At 36.7% G+C, this 25736-nt stretch overlaps 3 protein-coding genes across 5 annotated transcripts in view; 2 read left to right on the top strand and 1 right to left on the bottom strand.

The window, feature by feature from the left end:
• Positions 1-6555, top strand: part of LOC136242421 (nuclear pore complex protein Nup153-like) — a 28582-nt gene extending 22027 nt beyond the window's left edge. For 2 of the 3 annotated variants that reach the window (XM_066033839.1, XM_066033840.1), the window contains exons 17-22: positions 41-439; positions 2634-2771; positions 3811-4026; positions 4080-4962; positions 5787-5818; positions 5877-6555. In XM_066033839.1, the coding sequence (XP_065889911.1) occupies positions 41-439; positions 2634-2771; positions 3811-4026; positions 4080-4962; positions 5787-5818; positions 5877-6431 (2223 nt within the window). In that variant the 3' untranslated portion in view covers positions 6432-6555. The remainder of the gene's footprint in view (positions 1-40; positions 440-2633; positions 2772-3810; positions 4027-4079; positions 4963-5786; positions 5819-5876) is intronic. The other variant, XM_066033841.1, reaches the window with a different exon arrangement.
• Positions 6556-8422: 1867 nt separating this feature from the next.
• LOC136242969 (uncharacterized) lies at positions 8423-22124 on the top strand. The gene is made up of 8 exons (XM_066034474.1): positions 8423-10046; positions 10108-10200; positions 10248-10438; positions 10579-10779; positions 10827-11067; positions 18928-19081; positions 19141-19242; positions 22005-22124. Exons 3-6 carry the CDS (start codon positions 10412-10414, stop codon positions 18939-18941), a joined length of 483 nt encoding a protein of 160 aa, XP_065890546.1. The 5' UTR covers positions 8423-10046; positions 10108-10200; positions 10248-10411; the 3' UTR covers positions 18942-19081; positions 19141-19242; positions 22005-22124.
• On the bottom strand, positions 15938-17193 carry LOC136243033 (uncharacterized). Its single transcript, XM_066034554.1, has one exon. The coding sequence runs from the start codon at positions 16909-16911 to the stop codon at positions 16063-16065; it is 849 nt and encodes a 282-aa protein (XP_065890626.1). The 5' UTR covers positions 16912-17193; the 3' UTR covers positions 15938-16062.
• Positions 22125-25736: the final 3612 nt, after the last annotated feature.

A 25736-nucleotide genomic window follows, 5' to 3' on the forward strand; every position in this document is an offset into this window, starting at 1 on the left:
AATAAAAGCATCAGATTGGTGATATTCACTTTTTTTTCAGGATTCATCTAGTACAGGATTTAAGATTGGAGCTAGTGGTGGGCTACAATTAGGATCTGGAGGTGGGCTGAAGTTAGGATCAGGTGATGGTCTGAAGCTGGAAACTACAAAGAGTGATAAAGGACTTAGTACTGGTGGTGGCTTTAAGCTACCAAGTGGTGGCTTGAAGTTGGGAACATCTAGTGGCTTACAACTGGGATTAACTGGTGGCTTACAACTAGGGTCAACTGGTGGTATAAAATTAGGAACTGTTACGTCAGGATCTGATAGCACCAGTACTGGTAGTGGCTTTAAACTAGGAACAAGTGGTGGCTTACAACTAGGATCTACAACATCAGCGGAGTCAACAACCAGTCATACTGCTACTAGTTTAACCAGTTCTACTGGAACAACAGGCTCAGTGAGTATTTACCCAGTATAGTTCTAAACAAAACAGTTAGGATAAATGAAATTCATTTATTTGTATATACCTTCTATCCTGGGTACAGCACAGCTTGAAATGAATTGCAGTATTAATTAATCACATCAAAACATATGTATGGGATTTGTCAAATCAAGCATTTTCAGGTGGTCAACATTAAAAGTTTTCGAAACACTGGGTGAAACCTTTAAAAATTAAGAATTATGCATTAAATAAATCTGATATCTATTTAATATCTTTTTTGAAACCTCAACTTGGTAAAACAGGCTGATCATAAAATCTCATCATTCCTTGTCATTTGTTGTCCAATAAAAAATACATGTATTTTACATTACACACAAAAACATTAATTTACAACCTTTAACTCACAAAATCTCTACAGCACACCATATACAGTGGAACCTGTCTATAACGGTCACCTTGGGACCACATATATCTGGCCTTTATATACAGGTGGCTGTTATAGAGAAAACCTGCGTAAGGTGGTCAGCAGCATTTTAGTGGCTATGACCATTATAAATGAGTAATTATTATTAAGAGGCTCGCGCCAACCGCAATACAGTCTGAATATTTAGTACAGAAAGGGTAAGGTGAGTCTATGAATGTTGGTTATAGCTATTGAATACGCTTAAGCAATAAAGCCTGATTGATTATATAGTATTCATTGAAAGGCAGGAAGTGTGATAATTGCGCATTAATGTGTGATAATTGCGCATTAATTGAAACGGTGCCGTGGTACCAGGAAATTGGCTTAACAAGCCACCATAAAAGGTAGCGACCACTATACGAAGGAGAAAGTTATGTATACAGTGATTCATAGGCAAATTGTTGGTTGGCCGTTATACGCGTTAGACAGGTGACCGCTTAATGCAGACCACAATGCATACATTTGTATGGGAAAATATTTAGGGCCTCGTGACCATGGCCGTTATGCAGAGGTGACCGCTTAATCCAGGTGACCGTAACACAGGTTCCACTGTAATAAAAGAAAGCCCTTGAATTTCTCTATCCAATTCCAACTGTACAAATGGGAAAATGTTGCCATAGCGACAGTTATTTACTGCTGATGATGACATAATACACGCTCCATACATTAACGTATTGGAAAATCTAATTATCTCACGGGAAAATCCCAATTTACAAGTTGTTGTCCTCAACCAAATTCTATAAATTTGGTATCATTCTACGCAGTGAAGGAAGCTTAATAAGACTCCGACCGTACAGATTGGTAAACAAGTTAGTTTACAGAAATATGTTTAAAAACACGTGTTTTTATGGGCATTCTGAACGTATAAATTCCACAGTACAAGGCTCCTTTTTAGCTTCCCCTTCGTTATTACACAAAGAACTTACACATGAATCGAATCGCTTTTCATTAAGGAATCTGATAAACCAAATTTCGTGTCTGTCAACCAAAGTACACCCCCCCCTGTATGTGGAAGTTATGGCGCCTTGTTTAGAAGACGGTGTTATTTTATACGAAACGGGCTTAACCCATTCGGAAATCCGGAATATCTTACACAAGTTTTGATATGTCAAGCTGTGCCAACCAGTAACAAGATGGCATAGCCAGGTTGACTCCGAGCTATTATTACTACTATTATGTAATGGGCTGAGATGCCTAGGCAATGAATATTGCTAGGCTAGGCTGCAGGCCTTTGTGTGTGCTCATATCTTAATTTCTTCCAATAGTCACCAAAGCTAGGATACAATATGCTGGGCTGATCAACAATAGTCAGTAATATATTTGCTTCTTTTGGCCACACAGCAAGCATTTTATGCTCCAAATGTATTTCTACTACATACTGCTGTGCTTCTGGTAGACTTTCCAACCATTCTGTTGTACTGACAGTGATATTCTCAGCAAAACAACCCATGGTTAAAATATAGTTACATAATACAACTTATTTAGTCTTCATGTCATTTTCAATATCCATCAGTGCATGATGTACAGTAACATTTAAATATTACAAAGAAATGCTACTATTATACTATACATCATGTGCTTGTTCTAGCTCATTATTATTCAGTAGCATAATCTCCAGCTGGCTTGTTGAGTAGTGTATCTGCTCTACTGCATGGGCATGACCAAGTACAGAATCTCACTGCATACACCCACATAGACAGAAGTCTGTATGTAGTTTTGATTCCAATCTTTTCTCTGGTTCCACAGTCACTACTAACACAGTTCAAGCCACCATCAGGATCATGGGAGTGTCCCACTTGTATGATAAACAACATAACAAGTAATGACAAGTGTGTAGCTTGTGGTACTAACAAACCTGGAGCAACTAGTACTACTGAAAATCAAGTTAGTGTGGCCACAAGGAGTATGCAGTGTATATGTGTATTATTATGTACTCTAGTTTTATATGTGTCACAATAGCTAATGTCACTATTTTACATGCTGTAGAATTTATTTGGTATCTGTTTATGATACTACGTGTGGCAGGCAGGTGTAATGGCTGGTAGTCAGCGTGTGTGGCATGCAGGTGTAATGGCTGGTAGTCAGCGTGTGTGGCAGGTGAAATGGCTAGTAGCGAAAATCTAGATTAGTTTGGCTTCAAATATTTAGATTACTAAAAATGTAGTATCGTCCTATACTAACACCATCCAGAGGAGAGCCAACATGTTCACATGAGCCATAGGATTTGTACAGAAAACCTACTTCAGAAGGTAATGAGTACCAATAGAATCCAGCAATGTAATCAACCCCATTCAACTCGATGGGATCTATTGGAGACCTACATGGTCAAGAACTCACTATACAAAACTTGAATACACACATCCACCAGGGAAGAGAACACGGGTTTTAAATGTCTACAGGAAACCTTATAATCTACAACACTTGGTTTAAACGCTGTTTGTAGCGATCAAAAGAATGTAAGTTATTCAACTAAAATAAAATTGTTTTATTAGCTCTTACTTTGTGTCGGCCCTCCTCTGGGCACTTTATAATTTTTGGATTCTATAACTCAGTCTTTTGATGGAGTATCATATCTGTGTTTGAAGTATGTACGTGAAAGGATATGGACTGCTGTAAATATACTGCAATCAGCACAATTCTAAAACTGTTAGAAATTACATTTGTGTCAATCTACATAGAGGCAGTAATTATTAATTATGTCACAATATCAAGTAGATATTGTACCATTTATAAACCGCTCAGCACTCCTATAGAGTAAAGCCTGTCAGAGTGAATCATGTCTGCATTTTAAACAGTTTGCTTTGTGTGTCAACGACATGATACAGATAGTCAGCAATGAGTATTTACTTAGAACATTGATACATGTGGTGCTGCACATCTATGCTGTGCTAGTTACAGTATGTGTTGATTTGACCATTTGTAGGAGAAATTATCAGTGGCAACAACACCTGGTACAGGACTGAAATTAGGTACCAGTGGTGGATTTCACTTGGTGGGTCAAAGTCTAAGTAGCAAACTGGCCGGTGGTGGAACTTTAGAGTCATCAGGACTGTTAACTGGACAACAATCTTTGTCAGCTACCATCAAACCGATCAGTGAAAATGTGACCACACCATCTGGAGGCTTTAAACTACCAACGGTAATAAATTCTTGTATAGATACGTATTTGTACTTATATATTATTTTTCATAGAACATCAATCCTTTAGTCAGTACCGGTACCAAGAATGAAACTACAAGTGGTGGACTACAGTTAGGATCAAGTGGTGGTCTAAATTTAGGAGCAGGGGGTGGTTTACAATTGGGAGCAAATAGCAGTACCGGTGGACTACAATTAGGATCAGGTAGTGGTCTGACATTAGGAGCAGGGGGTGGTTTACAATTAGGAACAGGAGGTGGTTTAGGTGTTCAACTTTCCTTAAGTAATACTATCAAGTTTACTAGTGGAGAAGAAAGTACTACAGCTACTAATAATTTAGGAGGGATGAAGTTTCCTCTTGTTGGACAGAAAAGATCATTAGATGAAAGTGATTCGAGTATAGATAAATCAAACACAAGTTTATTAAGCAAACCGGCCACAGTATTGCCTAAAACAGTGACATTCAAGTTGGATGGTGACAATAAAAACAATGACATCTTTTCTGGTAGCAAGCAAACATCAAGTGGCCAGTTAGGTTCAACAGTGGGGGTAGTTCAGCCTATATTGGGTGGTGTTTCCAACCAGCCACAATTGGCAAACAGTGAAAATTCATCTGTTAAACAACCTTTTGCAAACTTTTTCCAACAACCTTCCACTACCAGTTCTAGTTTAGCAACGTTTTCTTTCTCAGGTGCCAAATCAACTGCTTCTTCAGTAGTGTCTGGTACATCAACTACCCAAACTATTCCTGCCACTACTGCCAACTTACTAAACTTCACTCAAGGAACTCAGCAATCAATCTTTGCTTCTCCTAATCAAGGACAACAATCAACATTTGGTGTCGGTTTGGGGAAGATTCCTAGTAAGAGTGAGTCGTCCGGTATTACTATGCCAACATTTTTTTCAGGTGCATCTAAAAGTAGTGAGTCTTCTCAAGGTCAGTGTATAGTTATGACTGGGCAATATAGTTGGTTCAGTGTATTCATCTGTATAGAAAATATGTTTAATACAATTATTTTGTCCACTCTTTAATCCTCAATGCTGCTATTATGTGTTGCTGGTTTCGCTGGTGGACTATAGCAAAAACACTTTATTCAGAATAACACTTTTGTTACTTTTATAGTATAGCGGGAGTTTGCTCTGAATACAGACATACTATTGCATAAAAACAGTGTATGTGTTAGTAGGTGTGTTAGTAATAATAACACTCACCTGTTGAGAAAGTACCGTAGAGTTTGGTTGTTAGGTACATACGCCTAATAAAATTTCGCGAATAAATATTGTAATTAGCATATGGTTGTTAAGCACATGTGCCTAATAAATAACCTCATCGTGATTGCTATGGACTCACTCTCTTAGGGTGGTGTGAATTGCAGTCATTACATGTACCAATATTTTGAGTCCAGTTTTGTGTACTAAATCCTTTGTGCGGAGCATACTACACAAGACAGCTTCACTAAGTAAATACAGTAAAGGGACATATTTTGGCTTTGTACTTCATGAAACTTCGCATTAGTATTTCTTCTCATGTTGGAGCTTCATGTTAGTCCACATGTGCTTATTAACCATGATTAAGTATGAGAAATGGATATGCGCTTAGCAAGTATACATGTGCTTATCCAGATTCTACGGTACTTCAATTGAAGTCATTTTGACATTTGAAAAATTAAATGTTTGGCTAATTGGTTGTTCTATTCTCTACTAATAGCATTTACTTTTGCCAACATAGTATTAGTTTTTTTTTCTTTTTTTTTAATTTAGGAACATTAACCAGTTTACCGCCATTAACTCAGGTTAGTTTAATACAGTATAGTTTTGCAGTGTTCACTTTGTGTGTTGCTCTTACTACAGTCAACAACGTCACAACCAGGAAACACAGGGGGATTCAACTTTCATGCTGCCATGCAAAACCAACCTTCAATGTTCAACAGTTCTCTTGTGGGATCAGCCACACTAAACACACTTAACGTTACAAGCAGTTCATCAGTATTTAATGCCGGTACCAATTTTTCTACTGTGCTTGCTACCAACCAAGTGGACAACAGTGGTATGGAAATCAGTCATCCAGTTGGTGATGTGCAACAGCAGTCCACTAACTTGAATACACAATCACAAAATTTTCAGTTACAGTTTGGTAACACCACTGCTGGCAATCAGGGACAGCCATTTGTGTTTGGTACTCAGAATCAGAGTATGTTTTCAGCAAATGCTCCATCCCAAACAAATATCTTTGGAGGAAGTAATGCCCTACCTAACTCAGGTTTAGTTGGAGGAAACTCCGGAATGTTATTCAATGCAGGTGGGGGCCAACAAGCTGGCGTGATGTTTTCTGCGACTCCATCCATTCCACCCTTTCCTAATCGTCTAGTGAAGAAAGCTAAGAGGAGGACTTCTGGTCGCCCTTGACTTCTCCTGTAGAATTATAATATAGTGTCGATGTATGTACGTAGGTTTTTCATTAATTTTCATACAAATGTTTATGCTACGTATTGTATTTCATATTATTTGATTTTATTGCATTTCTCCAGCATTCTGTCAACTGAATGTCAAATGTTTGTAGTATGTGTCATGGTGCACATTTGGATTGGTGGTCAAGTGGATAATCAAGTGGCCAGTGTTGTACTATAATTGGTTAAAGAAAGATACACAACATTTTATTCTTTACAGAGCTTCTTTTTTTACTGTACAGTGGATTGTTTGTGAGAGGTTCAAAATTTTTGTGAATTGGAAGTTTAACCTGTAAAAATTTCCACTGGCAGACTGATTTTAAATTATTTTTGAGTGAGCAGAGTTTTGCCTAAACCATTTGTATTCTTAAGTTTTTGCAACTTTGCCATAGTATCCAAAGAGGTATGTAGAATTACATAGAAACTTTCATGTCTTGCTACTCTTGTATATTTGGAAATTTATGTTGGATGGGTATTTTACTGTGAGTTGTCATTGTGGTTCAACTGTGACATAATTTGTCTTAAAAATTATCTGCAAATCCTTCATAGTATGATTTTAAGCTAGTCTTGTATTCAGACCATTTTTTCTTTAGTGTGCAGGGGCGGAGAACTGGTGATGCAGAACTTGGCATAAAGTACACAAAGCAGAATAAAATAGTATTACTGTGCAGGCCATAAAGACAACGCTCAGTCACAACTAGGTGCAGTTTCTACATAGCTATAATGGAGCCCTAAATCTTAAGTTACCCTGGAAGCAAATCATGCAAACTACACCTTTTATATATTAAGAAAACTTGTTGGAATCTGCTTTTTCACCATGATGGGATAACTATTCAAGTTGAAAATCTTGACAGAATCTTTGTTATAGCCCTTCATGAATGGTAATAGTATAAGCTACTGTAGTGAGTTTTATACACAAATCCAAAATTTCAAGGGGAAATGATTCACAAATCCTTGATATAAAAATTTGAGGATACCTTATAGTATCAAGTTAACAAATGTCTGGGCTAGCTAACCAATACTGCCAGGTTACTGGTGTAAAGGTTTTGAGGTGATAGTGATTTCTTGAGCAAACCTATGTGTATTGACTGGCATTTATGGTACTGTCCCAATTGCAAAGTTAGTAACCTCAATGTAGTGCAAAAATAAAAAACTCAAACCCACAATTGTTAGTTGTAACATATACTGAAGCATAATGATGCATGGAAAATGCTTTGAGGGCTATTAACCCACACTTTAAAACCACAATCAATCAGATACCAGTGTATAACACAAATGGGGTGAGTGCTCTGGAGTGCATGATGTAATATACCATATGCACAGCTGCTTGGGATTTGCTGATATAATACACCATTGGCCTGCAGCTCTTGAGCTTTGGGTGAGAAAAATCCCTGGTATAACTATTACATACTCCAAAATTTTTAGCTTGATGTGCTTCACGGAAAATAAAAAAAAACATTGTGTAGAAAGTTAGCATTCCACTTTTCAAAAAGAATGTTGAATAGTGACGACAATATAGGTAAGTTATTTTGTCATACAGTATATACATAGTTATAGTTGGCTTGTAAAAAAAAACTTCAGATAGTAATTATAATATGCCACATGCCACAATACTTTTTGTGTTGATGATTTACCTCATAAGTAGTAGCTAACCTTTTAAGCAAAGAACATAATTTAACCGAATAAGTAGTACATGCAGTTAGCCATATGAATAATTATGTGTGAATTTATTATGGTTGTAACTCTGTAAAAGCTGTGTCAGTGTAAAGCTCATTGTTAGTTTTAATACGTTCCTATTATGTTGATTTCTTAAAGCATCTCCATCTAGTTGGTATGTGTGAAATCATATCTGTGGGGGTAGTTTGTGTAGTATTGTAATGAGACCATATGTATACATAACGTAACTGAATCAACAGTATGTAGCTTTAAGGAAAGGACAAAGATTCAGTCTCTTGTGGCACTGGATGCATGTAGCAGCTCCAAAGAGCAGAAAAGAGAAACTACTGGATTGTTATTAGTGATTATCAATATACACAGGTTGGAAAGAGAGTTGTGTGTGCATGCTATAACAATGTTAAGTTAACTGAAACTAAATATGGCTGTAATGTTATGCTCAAGTTTGTTACAGAGTGTCTCAGTCATTGATTTTGTTCCTTTAATCATTATACATGTTCTCCAACTCAGTTTGTAGGAGTGAAGGTGCTACTGTTGCATTGCTACATTAGCAGGAGCTTTCAGTGCTTAGGCATTAGTTATTGATTTGTTTTAAAACTTTCCTCTATGTGTATACCTGCTATAGTGAGCTTAAATCAAACCTGATATATATTGGAGTCAAAGTGCTATGGCATAAGGGTCAAGTGATCAAATGGATCACATGAGCTATATTTGGTGGATAGTACAATACAAGCAGATTATTGTCGTGAATGCGTTCATCATAATTGAATCAGCTAACACAGCATCGACCCATTGAAGGGAGACTAGTCAATAAAATGGAGCAACATATAGCTACCATGAAAAGGAGGACTAACAAGAAAATTGGGGATTTTTTCCAAGACCCACCTCCATAGCCCTCCTTTCGTATTCATGTAGTGCTCCTTTAAGTTAGCACTGTTATGTCAGACATTTGGTACTGTATAGCTTAGAAACAGATTTAACAGGAGCGTGATTGATAATTACAGAGAATTCAAAGGTCAAACCAGATCAGATTTTTCCCTTAAGCAATGTGAAAGGGGTATAACCACCTATGGAAGGCTATGTCCACTAACACATGAATAATATTAAGTGAATGGACTCAATAAACATGTGAATCTCATTACCACATGACATCACTGTACCCTGTACCTGAGCAAGGAGGGATTTAGGCTTAACTGATGGAATGTTAGAGGTCATGGAAGATGGTGATGACACAATACAATAATCCTCAAACACTTCTTAATTAACTTTTTATCATTAAACACATAAAGACTGTAGTATGTACTGTTAACAACAATGTGGGGGCATTCATATAGCTTAATTGGTATATATAGGGCTTTCGCAGTTCATGTATATGTGATGAAAATCATCAACAGTGTATGTCGTAAGATTATTATCTAAGGTAAACATATATGTGTGTATTATAACATGGCTATTATTGTCTCTTAGCCTACAGGAGATGATGCAATTGAGTAAGACAGTTCACAGTATGTTCATGTGCTGGCCTGGCAGTTACCGAGTTTGCCAAGCTTTTTCCACCACCAGGGGAAGTACAGTACCAGGTATTAGCTTATCTCTGGCTTGACTCCCAGAAGAACAATCAGGACAACAAGAAGAGTCAAAGACACAGTAGTAAAATTGGTTCACAGGGTACCAACAAAATTTCAAAAGAATTGGAATTTGACATTAATTGTCCCCTAAAACATGCTATAAAAAGTGTATTTGACGAATGTGGAAAAATGATGCTAACATTTCCTGCTGCATCATGACTTCAAGTTAGCATTGTTGTTATTTGTAGCACTAATAGATGACAAAGTTTGCAAGTGACGTCACTTCCAAGCCATGAATTACAAAAATGGGATCAACCCAGAACTCTAATGCGGTACGTACATTGGCATGTCTTCAATAAAACTATTAATTTGCATGCTTATTGCTGACTGCAGCCAATATCTGACTGTCAAGATGATGATACACCATGGGATATTCAGGTGGATGTTGTTGAAGTCTTGACAGAATCTTCACTTATAGCTCTTTATGTATATGGCAACATAATTTGGATTGTTTGTCATGTTGTATAATACAGAAAACACTGATTGAAAACTTCCTTCATGCAGCCAATGTGACAGTTGATGGTGTCAGTTGAATTGGTGATGCTGGTCACAGATACACAAGAACATGATCCAGGTAATCCTCAAACACCTAAGAAGGCTTTGACAGTAATTTCAATGACTGGGCTAGTGTATTTTGATGATTACATGGAAGATATACTCAATAGTAAGATGGTTGTTAATGTGGCTAGGAAATATTTTGTGTTCTATTTACGTGTACTACACAAGCATAAACAAAAGAGCTACATACAAACTACTTGCTACTTTGATCTGTATGTATCACAATTAAATGTCAATAATCCACAGATCCATATTTTTCAAAGCAAATATCAACACAACATTGGTGATCCAATGAACACCATGCTGATCAACTTGAAGACATGTCTGCCTATCAGATATGATTCAGCCAACAATACACTTTATGCAGAGTTGAGGCAAACGGATCTTCACCCAGGAATACCCATTGGTGGTATCAAACCTCCTGCTGAGAGTGAATCATCATCAATGGTGAGTTGTTGTGCTTATTAACATTGTTCACATGTGAAGTCCTGTAGGATAATCCAGAACCATTGTCAGAGCAATTCTCCTGGATTCCTCAAGTTATCAATAATGATCTGGAACCTTTTGAGTATTGTGAACATGGGTCACGAGATAATGCAATAATATATCTTGCAAGCTTGACAACTAACCAAAGAATCAGCAAGGGACAACCAATAGGTGGTGTTATTCCTGCTGTACTAGCAAGCGCTACCCAGAAATTTACTACTATTGAAGTCTCTTACTGTGTCTCTGTTGGTGAGGTAATAGTATAGACTTGCGGTAATAATATGATGGCCGATTGTTAAACTCTTATTTGTGTGAGTATGCATGCTGTAGCTATAGCTGTAGGAACAGTTTGCTTTTGTATGGCTGTTGCATATAAACTTTCAGTATGTTATAGCAAGAGTAAATAATAGAGAAGAGAGTATCCAATTGCCATATACCATGTTAAAAATGATCCTGTTAAGTCTTTCTGCATATTTCAGTAAAATTTAGGGTATCATAAAAGTGTTCATATCTAGTAATCATCACCTTTAACACTTACACACAATACAAAGCCTATGTGCACACCACTTGTTAATAGACTAATTTAACACCTTCTTTGAAAATGTTTTAACAAGCAGAGTGGACTTTACAGGATCATTTTTGATATGGTATATGGCAGTTGGATACTCTCTTCTCTATTATTCACTCTTGGTTATAGTAAGCAACATAAAAGTAAGTACAGGGCTTTTACATGATGAGTACTAGTCAGTGTCATCCACTCACCATTATAAGTCCTTGAAATTAGGTTAGGTAATCCTAAGGCTGCAGCACATGTTGCTGTCAGACCTTCAGTGCTGGTCACTGTAAAGCGCTAATAATAATAATAAAAAATAAAATATTTATTATAAATGCTATTTGTAACACATTCCATAATGACAATAAGAATTTAGAAATCAAGACACACGGTATTGTGTCGTGCGACCCAAGAAGTCGGCGCGCCACACCGTGAGTATATTAACAGGAAGAAAGAAAACGTAATTTTCACACCTATGTAGCTCTGTGATCCTTAATCTGATTGGAACCAAATTTGCTAGAGACGTACCGCCCAGTTAGGGGAGTCTACATACCAAATGTGAAGAAAATCGCTCCAGCCATTTCCGAGATACGAGCGAACAAAATGTCATTTAATTTCTTCGTTTTAATTTCTTCGTTTTTTTCATCTTCATTTCGCATACTTCGCAAAATTCGCCATAAAACACGAATGCGTGCTCGGATTGGGCTGACATTTGGCACACTTAAAGGGCTCATTACGGCGGATCTCCGTACCAACTTTGGTAGGAATCCGATGAACATTCACTGAGGTATGACCGATTATTTCCGTAAAATAAGGTCGAAGGTCTGTCACGCCTACAGGCTAAACCCCTTGGAGGAATCAGTTGAAAATTGATATGTAGATGGAGCAACCGTCGTAGGAGTGCCTTTTTGTGGTTTGAAAGGGATCGGGATAAAGACCATGTTGATATGACACAAAACCCAACCTGTGTCATTGTGTTAAAATTACGCGATCGATTTTTATGAATAAAAAAACTATTAGTTTTCGTGTCTATACCAGGCAAACCGCTCAGAGCAACGAGCTGAAAATCAGTATGTAGCTGGAATAATCATCATAGAAAGTTCTTGCAGTAGTACAGAAGAATCGGATTACAAACCACTGAGTTATGATTCGAAAGGCAACTACGTGTAGCAAATGCGAGATCGAGATACTCTAATAGAACAGTCACCCTAATAAAACATTCAGCTGCGTTTATAATTTACTCAATTATATTACATTGCAAGTTATTCTGTAGGGAATTCAGCTACAAACAAGTCACCCTGTAGTCAGATCAGCTAGAAGAAGGTAGAGTTCAGCTACAAACAACCATCATGTAGAGAGTTCAGCTGCAAACAAATCACCCAGTAGAAAGCTCCACTATGAACAGATCACCCTGTAGAGAGTTCAGTTAGAAACAATGTCATCCTGTATGGAGATCAGCTAGAAGAAGTCACCTTGTAGAGAGTTCAGCTACAAAGAAACCACCATGTAAGAGAGTTCAGCTGCAAACAAATCACCTGTAGAGAGTTCAGCTAGAAACAAGTCACCCTGTAGAGAGATCAGCTAGGAACAAGTCACCCTGTACAAAAAGAAGTGAAATATAATCCAAAACAGCCTAGCTGTAAAATAAGAGTGCGGCCCTCAGAAAGGCTATGGTGAAAAAAGATGTGAAATCCAAGGTGGCGGCCAAGAAATGGCTGTGATGGTAAGTTAATGGTAAAAATTTTAATAATGATGATTCAGGTGAATTTTGTGCCAAGACCAAGCGGCACCAAAATTCACCTGAATTGTTGTTATTAAATTTTTACCATTAACCTACCATCACAGCCATTTCTTGGCCGCCACCTTGGATTTCACATCTTTTTTCACCATAACCTTTCTGAGGGCCGCACTCTTTTTTTACAGCTTGGATGTTTTGGATTAGATAATTAATTAACACATACAAATCAGGAAGAAATTGCATGGATGTATGCCATCTTGACTTCATGTTACATTCAGATTGGTGAATGGCTAGGGTTGATAGTGCCCCTCTTACTAATTGTTGGATAAAGCTAGGAAGTTTTTACAAAGTGTAATTGTATCTTAATGGAAGGAGCACGAGACAAGACTAGGCTTTTATTAAAAACAATACTTCAGGAGTGAAACTAAAGCATCAAAATTCTCTAATAGAATAGCCAACTATACTCTAATAGAACATTTAACAGGTTAAAGCTGCTAGACTGCAAGGAAGCTGAAATTAACCTTCTTCTTCTTGACCTCTATGCTGTTTACTCACCAATATCCTGTGCTAAAGTTGAAATTCTATACAATTCATGTACTGATCAACTGGTGCTTTTGGAAAACTGTTCCAGAATAACTTCTTGTGGCTATTATATGGTTATAGTAAAAGGATTTTATTCTACAAACTTGATGATTCAACTGTTCCAACTAAATAAAATTATTTTTTTCATATTAAATGTTAACAAGATTTAACAGTATCTGAGAGCCTGTGCCAGACCCTGTTCTATGATTAAGCAAGCACCATGCACACTAAATTTTCCTCTTTAGCAATGCAAATGCTTGGGGAGCTAAATCAAAACATGTCCCTCAAAAGTATTGTATTATATCCATAAAATGATAAGCTGTAAAGATGAAAAAGCAGATGAAAAGGATAAGCTCTTCTAAGAATCAATGGAAGATGGTCATTATATTTTAGAAGAAAGGCTTAAAAATTGAAATAGCCTAATAGAGCACCCAAAAGTATTTATAGCTCTACTATACTGATAAGGAGAAGATCAGTACATAAACTAACTCTTCTTCTTCTTCTTGACCTTTGCACTACACTGTCCAGCTACACCACAACTGATCCATTACAGTTATTGGCCATCCCAAATATATTTTGGATAAGATATTTTATCTAAGGTGGTTTTCAGTGAGTTATAGATACAGGGGCCAACTGCTGACAGATTTTGAACATTAAAATCCATCACTTTACCAGATTAATGATTCCATTGATGGTATATAAACTATTTTCAATAATTTATGCTTGATAGGTTCCTTAATTTAAAGTCCTAAATGATAAACATATTAATATGGTCAGGTACTCAAATACATATCTAAATTGTCCAATTAAAATGAGAAATCCAAGATTTAGCTATTCAACCATTTTTTACGTTCATGTTATACCCATTATGAATGTTCTATTAGAGTAGTTTTGACTGCTCTATTGGATTACATCTGCCTGAATGTCTCAATCTTTATAAGGGTTTTTCAATACAAATTTTCTTGTTTTCCTTTAATCAGTGTATAAGTTTCCTATTAAACTGTGGCTGCACTACCCTTCCTATTTGTTCTGTTTCCAAACTAGAAATAGTCATAACTGCAAGCCTACAAGTAAAACTTTCAAAGGTGGTTTTCAGAACACCAGGAATCCTCCTAAATACTACTCTGGGATATTTTATCTATATTTATGTTAAAATGCTATACCTTTTATGTTAAAATGCTATACCTTTTATGTTAAAATGCTATACCTTTTGCAGCTAAACTACTAATATTGTTCTAGTGAAAATGTAAGCATCTTTAAAGGTAACGTGGCTACACAAATAATTGGGCTGTGTATGTTACACTCCTAAACACACTATTTCCATTATATTATTATCTTTTACTTTGTTCTTGCTAGAAAATTAGCAGAGAACTAGCTAGTAGAAGCTAATAGATGGGACAACAATGAGATTGTTAATTATCTTGTAAACATAATGGTAGCTTGAAGTAGGTATGACATGAATCAAGAGAAGGCCAGTTAATCATAGCAGTAACACTGCATGTTTCTCCAAGAGTAGTCATTCATTATGTAACATGCTGCAGTACACTGTACCTTTCCTATTGCAGAGATATCTACTTGTGAGTGAGGCGCCCATATTGGAGTTGCATATTCAAAAAGCCTTAAGTTGCAGAAATTGCACCTGCTGGGGCAAGACTTTGACTGCGGTCACAGATTTCTTCTAATCAGACAGCAGAAAATTACATGGCTAAAATAAACAGTAGATCAACTTATTGGAAGTGCTGTTGAGTTACACTGAAGGCACTTTTGGGCTAATATGTATATACTTCACCAAGGTGCCATGAAGGTATCACAAGTCCGGTTTCTGAAAATATCCTTTTTCTGAAAAGGTGCAAACCTTTACTATGTACTACTGTATTGTATGATACAGTACATCTACAAGGTATGTTACTGCATATACCTGTTGCACCTTATCAGTCACTAAGTCAAGTCATCAAGTCTAAGTCCTTGAAATTAGGTTAGGTAATCCTAAGGCTGCAACACATGTTGCTTCAGTGCTGGTCACTATAAAGTGTTAATAATAATAAATAAATAAAAATATTACATGGCTGCTTGATCGGGGTTCCACATTCTCTGGACCAGTGAGGTTAAAGTTGATGACATCACTAAGTAGTGTGACCACACATGATGTACAATTGAAAGAATTAGGAAGCTTTTTAGAAACTTGCTTAAACTTGAGGTCCCCTACCACAATAGTATTCAATGCACACATATACCATTGAATAGTATATATTAATAATTTTGTTTAAAAATTCATATAAAAATGCATAGCACATTAAAAAAATGCATAGCACATAATTTTAAAAACATGTAACTACTGAACTAACAGCAGTTTACAGGAGGTAGGTCTCAGTTACTTTATGTAAATTTCCAATTTTTCAACTGCTATGTCTTCATCCATGTTGTGACCATTCTTACAGATACGAACTTCAAAATCCTCTGCTACAGGCACAGGTAGTTTCCTATAGAACCACGGCATCCCAATTTGAGCACAACATCCGTTGCCAGTACCACAGCCATCACCATCCCATAAAGGGTCTGACAGGTAGTATGGAGTACCATCATAATATTCCCCCACATCTCCAGACTCACAGTAGTAGTGATTCCCTACAAAGGCAGGTGGAGGGGGACCAGGATGAGTGGCACATGGACAGTTAAAATTTGGATAGTTATAGTCATCACTTAAACCAGCAGCATAGGTCCACACATGTTTACGTGGTGATCCTAAAGTGATGGAGATACCATCAACATATGCACCATCAATGGATTGCATTTTTGATTGGTATGCATCAGTCGATCCCTTTTGATAACCTTTAGCTTGTCCACAGATATGTTGATAGTCTATTCCCTTCACATGATAATGTGAGGAAGAACATCCTGAATCATTTCCTAAACACAGTCTCCTGGGAGTGGTGACCTTGTGCCATGTTCCTGGACAACTATCATCTCGATTCATGTCTACATCAACAGCTCGCATCCATCCTCCTTCGACACCATCACACTTTAACTTCATGTTACAAGTGACCTCATATGATCCTTCACTAGTCTTTATCCAGTATTGTCCAACACTCCCCCTACTAGTAGGATTATGCTGGTATATCTCCTGACAAGAAGTAGCAGGATTGTCCTTACTCATACCAAGTGTATTATCTTCATTAGCTAAAGTACTAGCAAACAGCAACAGTAAGATAAAATACTTCATTATCTTTCTGGTCTTGTATTTTACTACTTTTTTAAAGCTATGTAGCTGACTGCAGTTTTATATATAGTGATGGCCTTACTATGATGTCATTACAACAGAAATTTCCTGTTAGGCACTTCAATAGGTAATAATGTAGCCCACGGTTAAATGGAGAGGAAAATTGTTTGTGAAAATTAATTGCTTTAGTAAGGAAACCAAAGCTGTGCTCAATCCGATGTATATACCCCTAACATACAAGCATTTTGCCCACTTTCTAAGCAAGATGTCAATGCGGATTTTCCCCTTATCCCATAACTACGTATGATCATGCTTGCTTCATTGCAGTTTTTAGGGTTCTGCTTGCTTATCATGTACAGGATTCTTGAATCATGGTAAGCCCCTACTACACTTTTCCTAAACAGTTCTGTAGTTGCAATTGTTTCTGTCTGCTAACTTTTACCTTGTTGAGCTGTATGGAATATATATATAGAGGAACCCCTTTACATGTATAAAGCAAGGCTATGTAGCTACATGTTAAAGCAAACTCTGGCCAAAGCATTATTATATTGACATTATGTATAGTTACTAAATCTACCAAAAAACATGATGTAAAGATAATCAGTTTGATGTCATAATGGTTAAGCACTCCATAAAAATTAAGGTTGGAGTTGTACCGATTCCCACTTGTTTAGACTAACATTATTTTACCAATAGCTGACTGATACTTGATTTTTGGGCTCTACAAGTTACACTTGTACATGATCCAGCTTGTAAGCTATGAGGTTATACACATACCACAAGTCAAAGCTGCTAAACAGACATTTGGGCTAGCGCTTCAATGTCACTGCTTATTTAAGGTTTAGTTTATGGTCACCACAAACCATAAACAAATTACCTAAGTACGTTCTAGAGACTTTGACACCAACCCTCCAGTGAGGGTTGGAAAGCTGTGGGGACCCAACTTTTTCTTGGAGTTTTATATACGTGCTTCACAATGTTTATACATTCTATACTTGTCAATAGACACTTCTGAAAGTCACAGTGTCTAGTCATCCATGGCCAGACTATGTTTTCTCCATGCAGTGCTTTGCACAATGCCTACCAGGTGCATCAATTAGGTACGGTGCTTCTGTAAAGGGTCTGGAATGGTGGCTGGCTAGACCAAAGTTTTCTACTCTTAATACATGATGATCATACAATATTATTACCTAGCTACCTAGTTCAGAAGTTTTGTGAAAACAGTTATAATACTGGATTCCAGGCCAGAAAAAAGTACCTTTAGTGAAACAATCATTGCAACTTAGCTACACAGGTTGCTTAACAAACAGACTTTGTGCTTCATGCAATGCATGAAAGTAAAGACATTGTGTGGATGTAGGTGTGAAGAGTAAATGGGCTATCCGGATTCTGTTTCAGGGTAGGTGCTTACAAATTCTAATTGACATAGGCATCATATGAGGCCAGCATTGTGATGGTGAGAAGGTGGTCTGGCCATGTGTGGCTAGGTACCATACATGGCTTGTAGTACAAGTATAGAATGTACAAACATTGTGTATATATATAAAATTCCAAGAAAAGTTAGGTCCTGGCTCAATCCTCAGTTCCCAGATCCACTGTTTATACTGACCCCTCCATTGGTGCTGTAATTGTTGAAGCTGAATAGGCTAATCAGTACTCTGCTAATCACAGCCAATTTCTGATCATGGTAAAAGTAACCATTACTGATCTGATAACCAGTACAACTCTACCTAAAATATTGATACACCAGGGGATTACATTCTAGAGAGAAATTGCAAGTGCAAGAGAATTTGGCCTCTACTGAGTGATTTAACTTTTACAAGTTAGAGCTGCCATACTAGTGCTCCAGTCAGCACATTTAGTCCCTGGGAATCAGACAGATATTGTCTCATTGCTTCTCAGGAACACAAGTAGTAATTGAAACCAGTTAAGAATTTGTTTTATTTATGTATGTGTCTACAGTATAATCCGGAATGGAGAATTACTGTATGGTTCATTTTGGTTGTGTTTCCCTTACAGCCAGTTCAGTGTAATTTCAGCACACCCAAGATACTTTGGATGCACAACCAATGACATTCTGGTCTCAACTATCCACCAAAACATTTCAACAACCTCAGCCATTGATTACATTGTAGCCAAATCCCTATACCCAAGCCTCTTACAGTGGATCAAGGTCTGTTGGATGTACATATAATGGCCTGTCTGCATTCTACATAATATAATGTTTTAAAGATAGTTAGTGAAATTGGTCCTCTACCATTGAAGTCAGGGAGTAGTCTGAATACCACAGTCAAAGCCATCAAAACAGTACAAGACAATGAAAGAAAGCAGCAGGTGGGTTAGTTACCAGTAGTGATAATGTACACATGACCTACGTATGAGTTGATGTGTGACCATGAATCCATAATTTAATTGTGTATAAGATCATGCAGTAGTCACACAATACTGAAATTAGCACCTGAAACCATCTGTAATGGAGCATAAATAGTATTGTGCTTCCTGGATATATTGAAGTCATACCAGAACACAAGCTCAGTAATGTAAAAAAAAGTAAATGAAGTGTCTCATTAATGTAGCTCTCAAATAACCTACTGTAACATGAAGCAACTTCAGAACTACTGCCACTGGCTTCAGTCATAGTCCCTGTAGCCCTAGTGAAGGGTAATATACCTGAAGTCATCCCTTAGTAATATCAGGGTAGTTTTAAGGAAATTGCACAATGAACAAGCAGAGTATAAGGAGGAGAACCTCAATTATAATATAGATTGTTTGGAGACAATCAAGCAATATAAGTTTGCAATAAAATTTATCAAATATTACAGACTTATAATGTAAGGGAAATTTAAAGCCTTACAATTGATTTGTTTTATTGACTACAAAGTATGGTAGATTAAGTATTATATAGTAGAGATCTTCCCAAAAGCAATATTGCATATACCCAAAATGCTGCCACTAAAATTATCACGGAAATATTTTGCATAATGAAACAGATCTTTGCAAATGGATTCAGGAAATTTTAACATTAAAATTTAGAAAACCCTTTATACTATTATTATTATTAATGCTTTACAGTGACCAGCACAGAAGGTCTGACAGCAACTTGTGTTGCAGCCTTAAGATTACCTAACTTAATTACAAGGACTTAAACTTAAATGACTGATAGTAATGACTTACAGCAAATAAGGTGTAACAGAAAAGGGCCAAAGTAAGGAAAAAAATCCCTCCAACCCCAGGATTCGAATTGCAGGTCACCCAATGTCTGGTCAGGGTCACACTCAGTCTTCCTCCATGAGGTATACAGAAGCACTAGTACTGATCTTAGGAAAAATGTCTAAACCTGATTTTGGTTTGCCTTCCCACCTGTCTGATACATCATGCAATTAACCCTGGCTATTTGTACCACAATGTAAGTGGTATGTGCTTTTTCAGGTTCTGATAAATATATGCCCATTGTGTCTGTCATCTCCAGCCTTAGCAGTTGTCATCTTCTCCATGCAAAGAGACTTTTATATAGACACCACCATACAATGGAACCTCTCTATTAGGCACATTTTGTGACCCAGAATTTTTGGCCACTTTTTACTGTAATATAGAGGTATTCCTCTTTCAGAGGGGTATTCCTCTTTCAGAGGTTAAAATATGTTAACCAGATCTGTGGGGACCAAACTTTTTGTCCTTATTATGTCTATATAATGTGTCCTTAATTTGGGGAGTTTGTTAAGAGAGGTTTCACTGTATAATATTTGAGGTGCTTATTATTCTAGCTTATACAGTAGTAGACATGTTCAGCTGCACTTATAATGACTGTATGAAAGTAGCGTAATCAGTCGCCAATTAATTGTTGGCAAGTATGAAGGTTGTATGAGCACTCATGATCAACTGTCTCTACACTAAACTTTGTGAAATTGAAGTTATAGTGAAGATGCTATAGAATAATTAGACAAGAAGACCCAATGAGCTTGATCAGATTCATTGCAGAAAACAGGGCAGGGGCCGGAACCATGCCACTTAATAATATTTTTCACATGTTTGGGATATACCTCTCTACCATAGATATTTCATGAAGCAGCCAAACATGCAGCCATGTATGACATTGATATTGTAATAGGACAGCCATACATGTATAGTGATTGCCGTGCTACACTATAACAGATTATTTTATTTAAACTTATGACATTCAGCATAGCCGTTCTTCCATGACATACAGAGACATAGTACAACAATGGAAAACACACATGACATCTTGTTAAGATATATGGATGATTGTATTACAACATGGCTTTGTGGGAAATGGCATTGAACAAATAAGTTGTTTTACTACATTTTACTGCTTAGATCCCTACTTCACTTTGAACATAGATAACCTACTGGCTGTATGGATGATTGTATTGTAAGGCTTTTGGGGAAATTTGGTAGTGCTTTAAAACTGTAAAACCATAAAACATAAAAATGAGGTTGGGATTCAAGTGATACAAAAGGAAACAAGAAACCATATAATATATAATGATCATATTACAACACAGCTGTCAAATTTCCCACAAAGCCATATTATATTACAATCATTCATATATTTTGAAAAGATACCGTATTACAACATGGCTTTGTGGGAAATTGCCTTCTTTGGCATTGAACAAATTGCATGCAATATAACAATGTAGGGATTTGCCCACAAAGTTGTGTTGCATTACAATTATTCATATTACATGATCCTTATATCCTATTGTCCTAATCTCATTATTAAGACTTTAGAGTGAAAGGCATTTTGGAATAATCTATCATTTAAAGGGTTTTATAACACTGGCTTGTGTATGAAAGCTTGACTGAAAGGGAACAAAGGGAGAATACTGACCAATAGCCTCCACGTAGTTAATTAGCTATGTATGAAAGAAATTTTTAACACCATAGTTACTAATGAATATAGTTGATGAAGACAATGCTAACAACTGCAGGAACATTTACCAGCAGTTTTACCATGTTGTATTTTACTTGTGCATGCACTCCATGTAATGTTGGTAGTACTGAGTGTTACATTACCCCCATAGACTTGATTGTTATTATGTCATGTGTGTTAACTGATTTGATGTTGCATTGTGCAGGTTCACTGTTGATCACATCACTTCTATGCTAACAAGAGTAGTATAGTAATTCTAGAGTAACAGTAAAGCGTGTTCATAACTTATAATAATAGCTATCACATTTGATTAGTTATATTCTAAATTGAGAGGCTAACTACGTAAGTTGTTGTAGTAGTACAGCAATTCATATCCATTAACACTACAGGAGTCTGTAAGTGCAACGATGGAATCCTGATAGCTACTTCCACGTAAGCATGTGATATATAAATTGTAAGAGCTATAGATGCTCCAATGCTAACCTACTGCATGTTAGTATAACAAGTTCAATATCCAAACTTATTGTATCTCATATCATATCTCACATGGTGAACACAACTAGAGATAGCCCCTAAGTGAAACAGTAATGACATGGGTAATGTAATTAAAATGTACACTATGTAGACAAACACTTAGGATAAACATTTCAACAACCACCAAAGTGTTAAATTAACAAGCTTTCCTTGAAAAAGAATATTAGCAAAGTGTACCAAAGGTTTGCTTCATGTCACAAGTGAACTCAAGCAATCTTTTACTAGTCTTTATCCAGTATTGTCCAACACATCCCTTACTAGTAGGATTACACTGGTATATTTTGAAGCAGCAGGATTGGCCTGACTCATACCAACTGTCTTGTCTTCATTAACTAAAGCAGTAGCAAACAGCAGCAGTAACTATCTAGAGTTCCTATGGATATATATACTTGAAATTGACAAGGAGAAGATATCCCGACCACCTGGCAGACTCCTGTAAGCGTTCGAGCGTTAATCGGATGACTGCGGGTTCGAGGCCGCCCAGGTCCAGTCATGGATTTTTTCTCCTTTCTCCACTTTTTCAAACATACTTTCTGTAACAACTTTAAACAGGCTTTAGGACCAGGTGTCCTACAGGCCTTCAGCACTTGTGCTGTAAAGCCTTGATAAGTACAATAATACTTCATCATCTCCACTAGCCTTGATCAGTTATTGTAATAATGTAACAAGTTCACTTCAATTTATAGTTACACTACTGTGATATCATTCCATCCAGTGTACCATATATGTACGTTGGCTTATACACAACTACAGTTGTGCAATGGATAGGTGTATGAATATTAAGATGTAGCAAATAAGCTCACCCATGAAGACTTAAAGAACATACTACTATATAACTGTATACCCTAGGGTGGATCCATTTGCTGTATGTCATGTAGTATGGCAACAATATTAATATATGCAAAACTCAATACAGTACAATCTAGGCAGCACTGTATGATGACAAAAATTACTAGCTATATTCATTTTAGGATGAATTTGAACAATTACTTCATCTTAAACTGATATATAATACTGTATATATGCATGGCTTGTAGATATGTGTATCAATATACATGTATGGTAGTTTGTGTGGTGTGGTTTGTTGCTAAGAATACCAGTGCAACACAGAAGCTAGTGTCGGAGTAGCTAGTTACTATAAGAACTTTAAACAAAGCAAATTGTGTTAGTTTGCTTATATGTATACAGTATACATATCTGTAGAGTTGACTGATTGATTTAACACTTCATCAAGACTCTGCTTTGCTTCAGTTTGTATATTAACACAATTATTGCATAATAAGAAAGTAGTACGTACGGCTAATAAAGAAGCAGCCAGAGAAGTAGCCATGCATGTGAGATTTTCATAGCATATACTCAGCAGTGTACAAAGAATCCTCAGCTAGTTGCCACTGTACAAATCACACTCAGCCTTTTCATTAGTGCACAAAGCCATTTACAGCTGTGATATACCAGTGTGCACACTGAACTTTCTCAGCTGTGAGCAAAGCATGCTTAACTATGCAAAACTGTCTCAGCCTTCTCAGCAGAGCAATGTGTAAAGCACCAGCATTTTCAACAATGCACAAAGCATATTCACCTGAAGTTACCAGTATGCAGCATTCTTAGCAGCGTGCAAAGTATACTCAGCTGCACCAGTGTACAAAACACACTCGTCCTTCATGGCAGTATGCTCAGTGCTCAGCATATTTATAAGTGAATGTGCAAAGCACATTACCCTGAATGTGCACGGCATGTCTTGCTTGGGGCCTGAGAGCATGTATTCTGAGATTAACTGTGTATATAGCTAAACATGGATAGAGTGTTTATGGAAAGTAAATATCAGAATTTGAACAATCAGTAAATGTGGCTAGGGATCAGACACAAGCTTAGTAATGTGAAAAGAAAACTAAATAAAGTATCTCATTAATGTAGTTCTCAAAGAACGTGAAGCCAATGTAATTCTCAGAGAAGTATATAACTTCAGAACTAGCTACTGCCGCTGGCTTCAGTAACAGTCCCTGAGGATAATATATCTGAAGAGCAAACATACACCAAAAGTCATCCCTTAGTACAAGAGTAATATCAGGGTAGTTTTAAGAAAGTTGCACATAAACAAGCAGGGTAGGAGGAGAACCCCAAACTACAATATACTTTGAAACTACCAAACAATATAAGTTTACACCAAAATTAACCATAAATGTAAGGGAAATTTTAAAGCTTTAGAACTGATTTGTTTTGTTGATTATAATTACACGGTGTTGTAGTAGCTATATTGTATAGTAGAGATCCCCAAAAGAAATGATGTATGCAAAATCTGATCCTGCCACTAAAACTATCATGCAAATGTTTTACACAATGAAACATTTTCGCAAAAAAAGTCTTAATGGATAATCTAGCATTAAAACCAAGAAAATATTGGTTTTCCAGTTCGCATCATACAGTTAACCACCATTTTATTCCAAAATATGAGTGACATGACCTAATGAGTGCATATCTATTGTGCCTTAATTGCCTTTACCTTTCACTACACATCTATAGCCTTAGTAGTGATTACCTTAGTCATGCAAAGAAACCATATCAATGAGTTAATTTTCCATATTCTGTGTATAGACACCACAAGTGCTTACCGCAGTAGACGGCTGCACTTATAATGATTGGTTTCACTGCAGAAAACAAGGCACAGTGACCATGCCTCTTAAAGTAATAGTCTTTCACGTGCATGGGATACCTCTCTACCAGAGATATTTCATAGTCTCATAATAGGACAGTGATTATTATACGTAACAACACAAAGTGAACAAGTGAAATAGGGATCCAAGCAATAATAAGTGAAACAAGACAAAAATTATATGGATGAATGTATTACAACATGGATTTGTGGAAAATTGCCTTCTTTAACATTGAACAAATATTACATGCAATATGACAATGTAGGGATTTGCCCACAAAGTTGTGTTGTATTACATATTACATTAATCCTTTTGTAGCTATCATTTGAATCTCATTATTAAGGCTTTGAAAAGCAGTTTGAAATGATTTATCATTTAGGGTTTATAACATTGGCCTGTGTATGAAAGCGTGACTGAACAAAGGGAATATGGTTCACTGTCCCAGACCAATAGCCATGTTAAACTATAATGACAATGTTAACACCTGCAGGAGCATTTACCAGCAGATATACATTTTTACCAGCTAATTTACTGCATGAACATAACCATTTACAGTGGAACCTCAGTTATCCGTACCCCATTTTAGGCCATTTATCCAGATTTTCGGTTAATCAAACTATGGAAATGACTGCTATATACTCAGCTATGCACAAAGCATACTCAGCTAGTTTTCATGCACTGTACAAATCACACTCGGCCTTTTCATCAGTACACAAAGTATTTACAGCTGTTAGCAGTATGCAAAGCACACA

Source organism: Dysidea avara, chromosome 13 (genome assembly GCF_963678975.1).
Source record: "Dysidea avara chromosome 13, odDysAvar1.4, whole genome shotgun sequence".
In the NCBI taxonomy this organism is placed as follows: Eukaryota; Metazoa; Porifera; class Demospongiae; order Dictyoceratida; family Dysideidae; genus Dysidea; species Dysidea avara.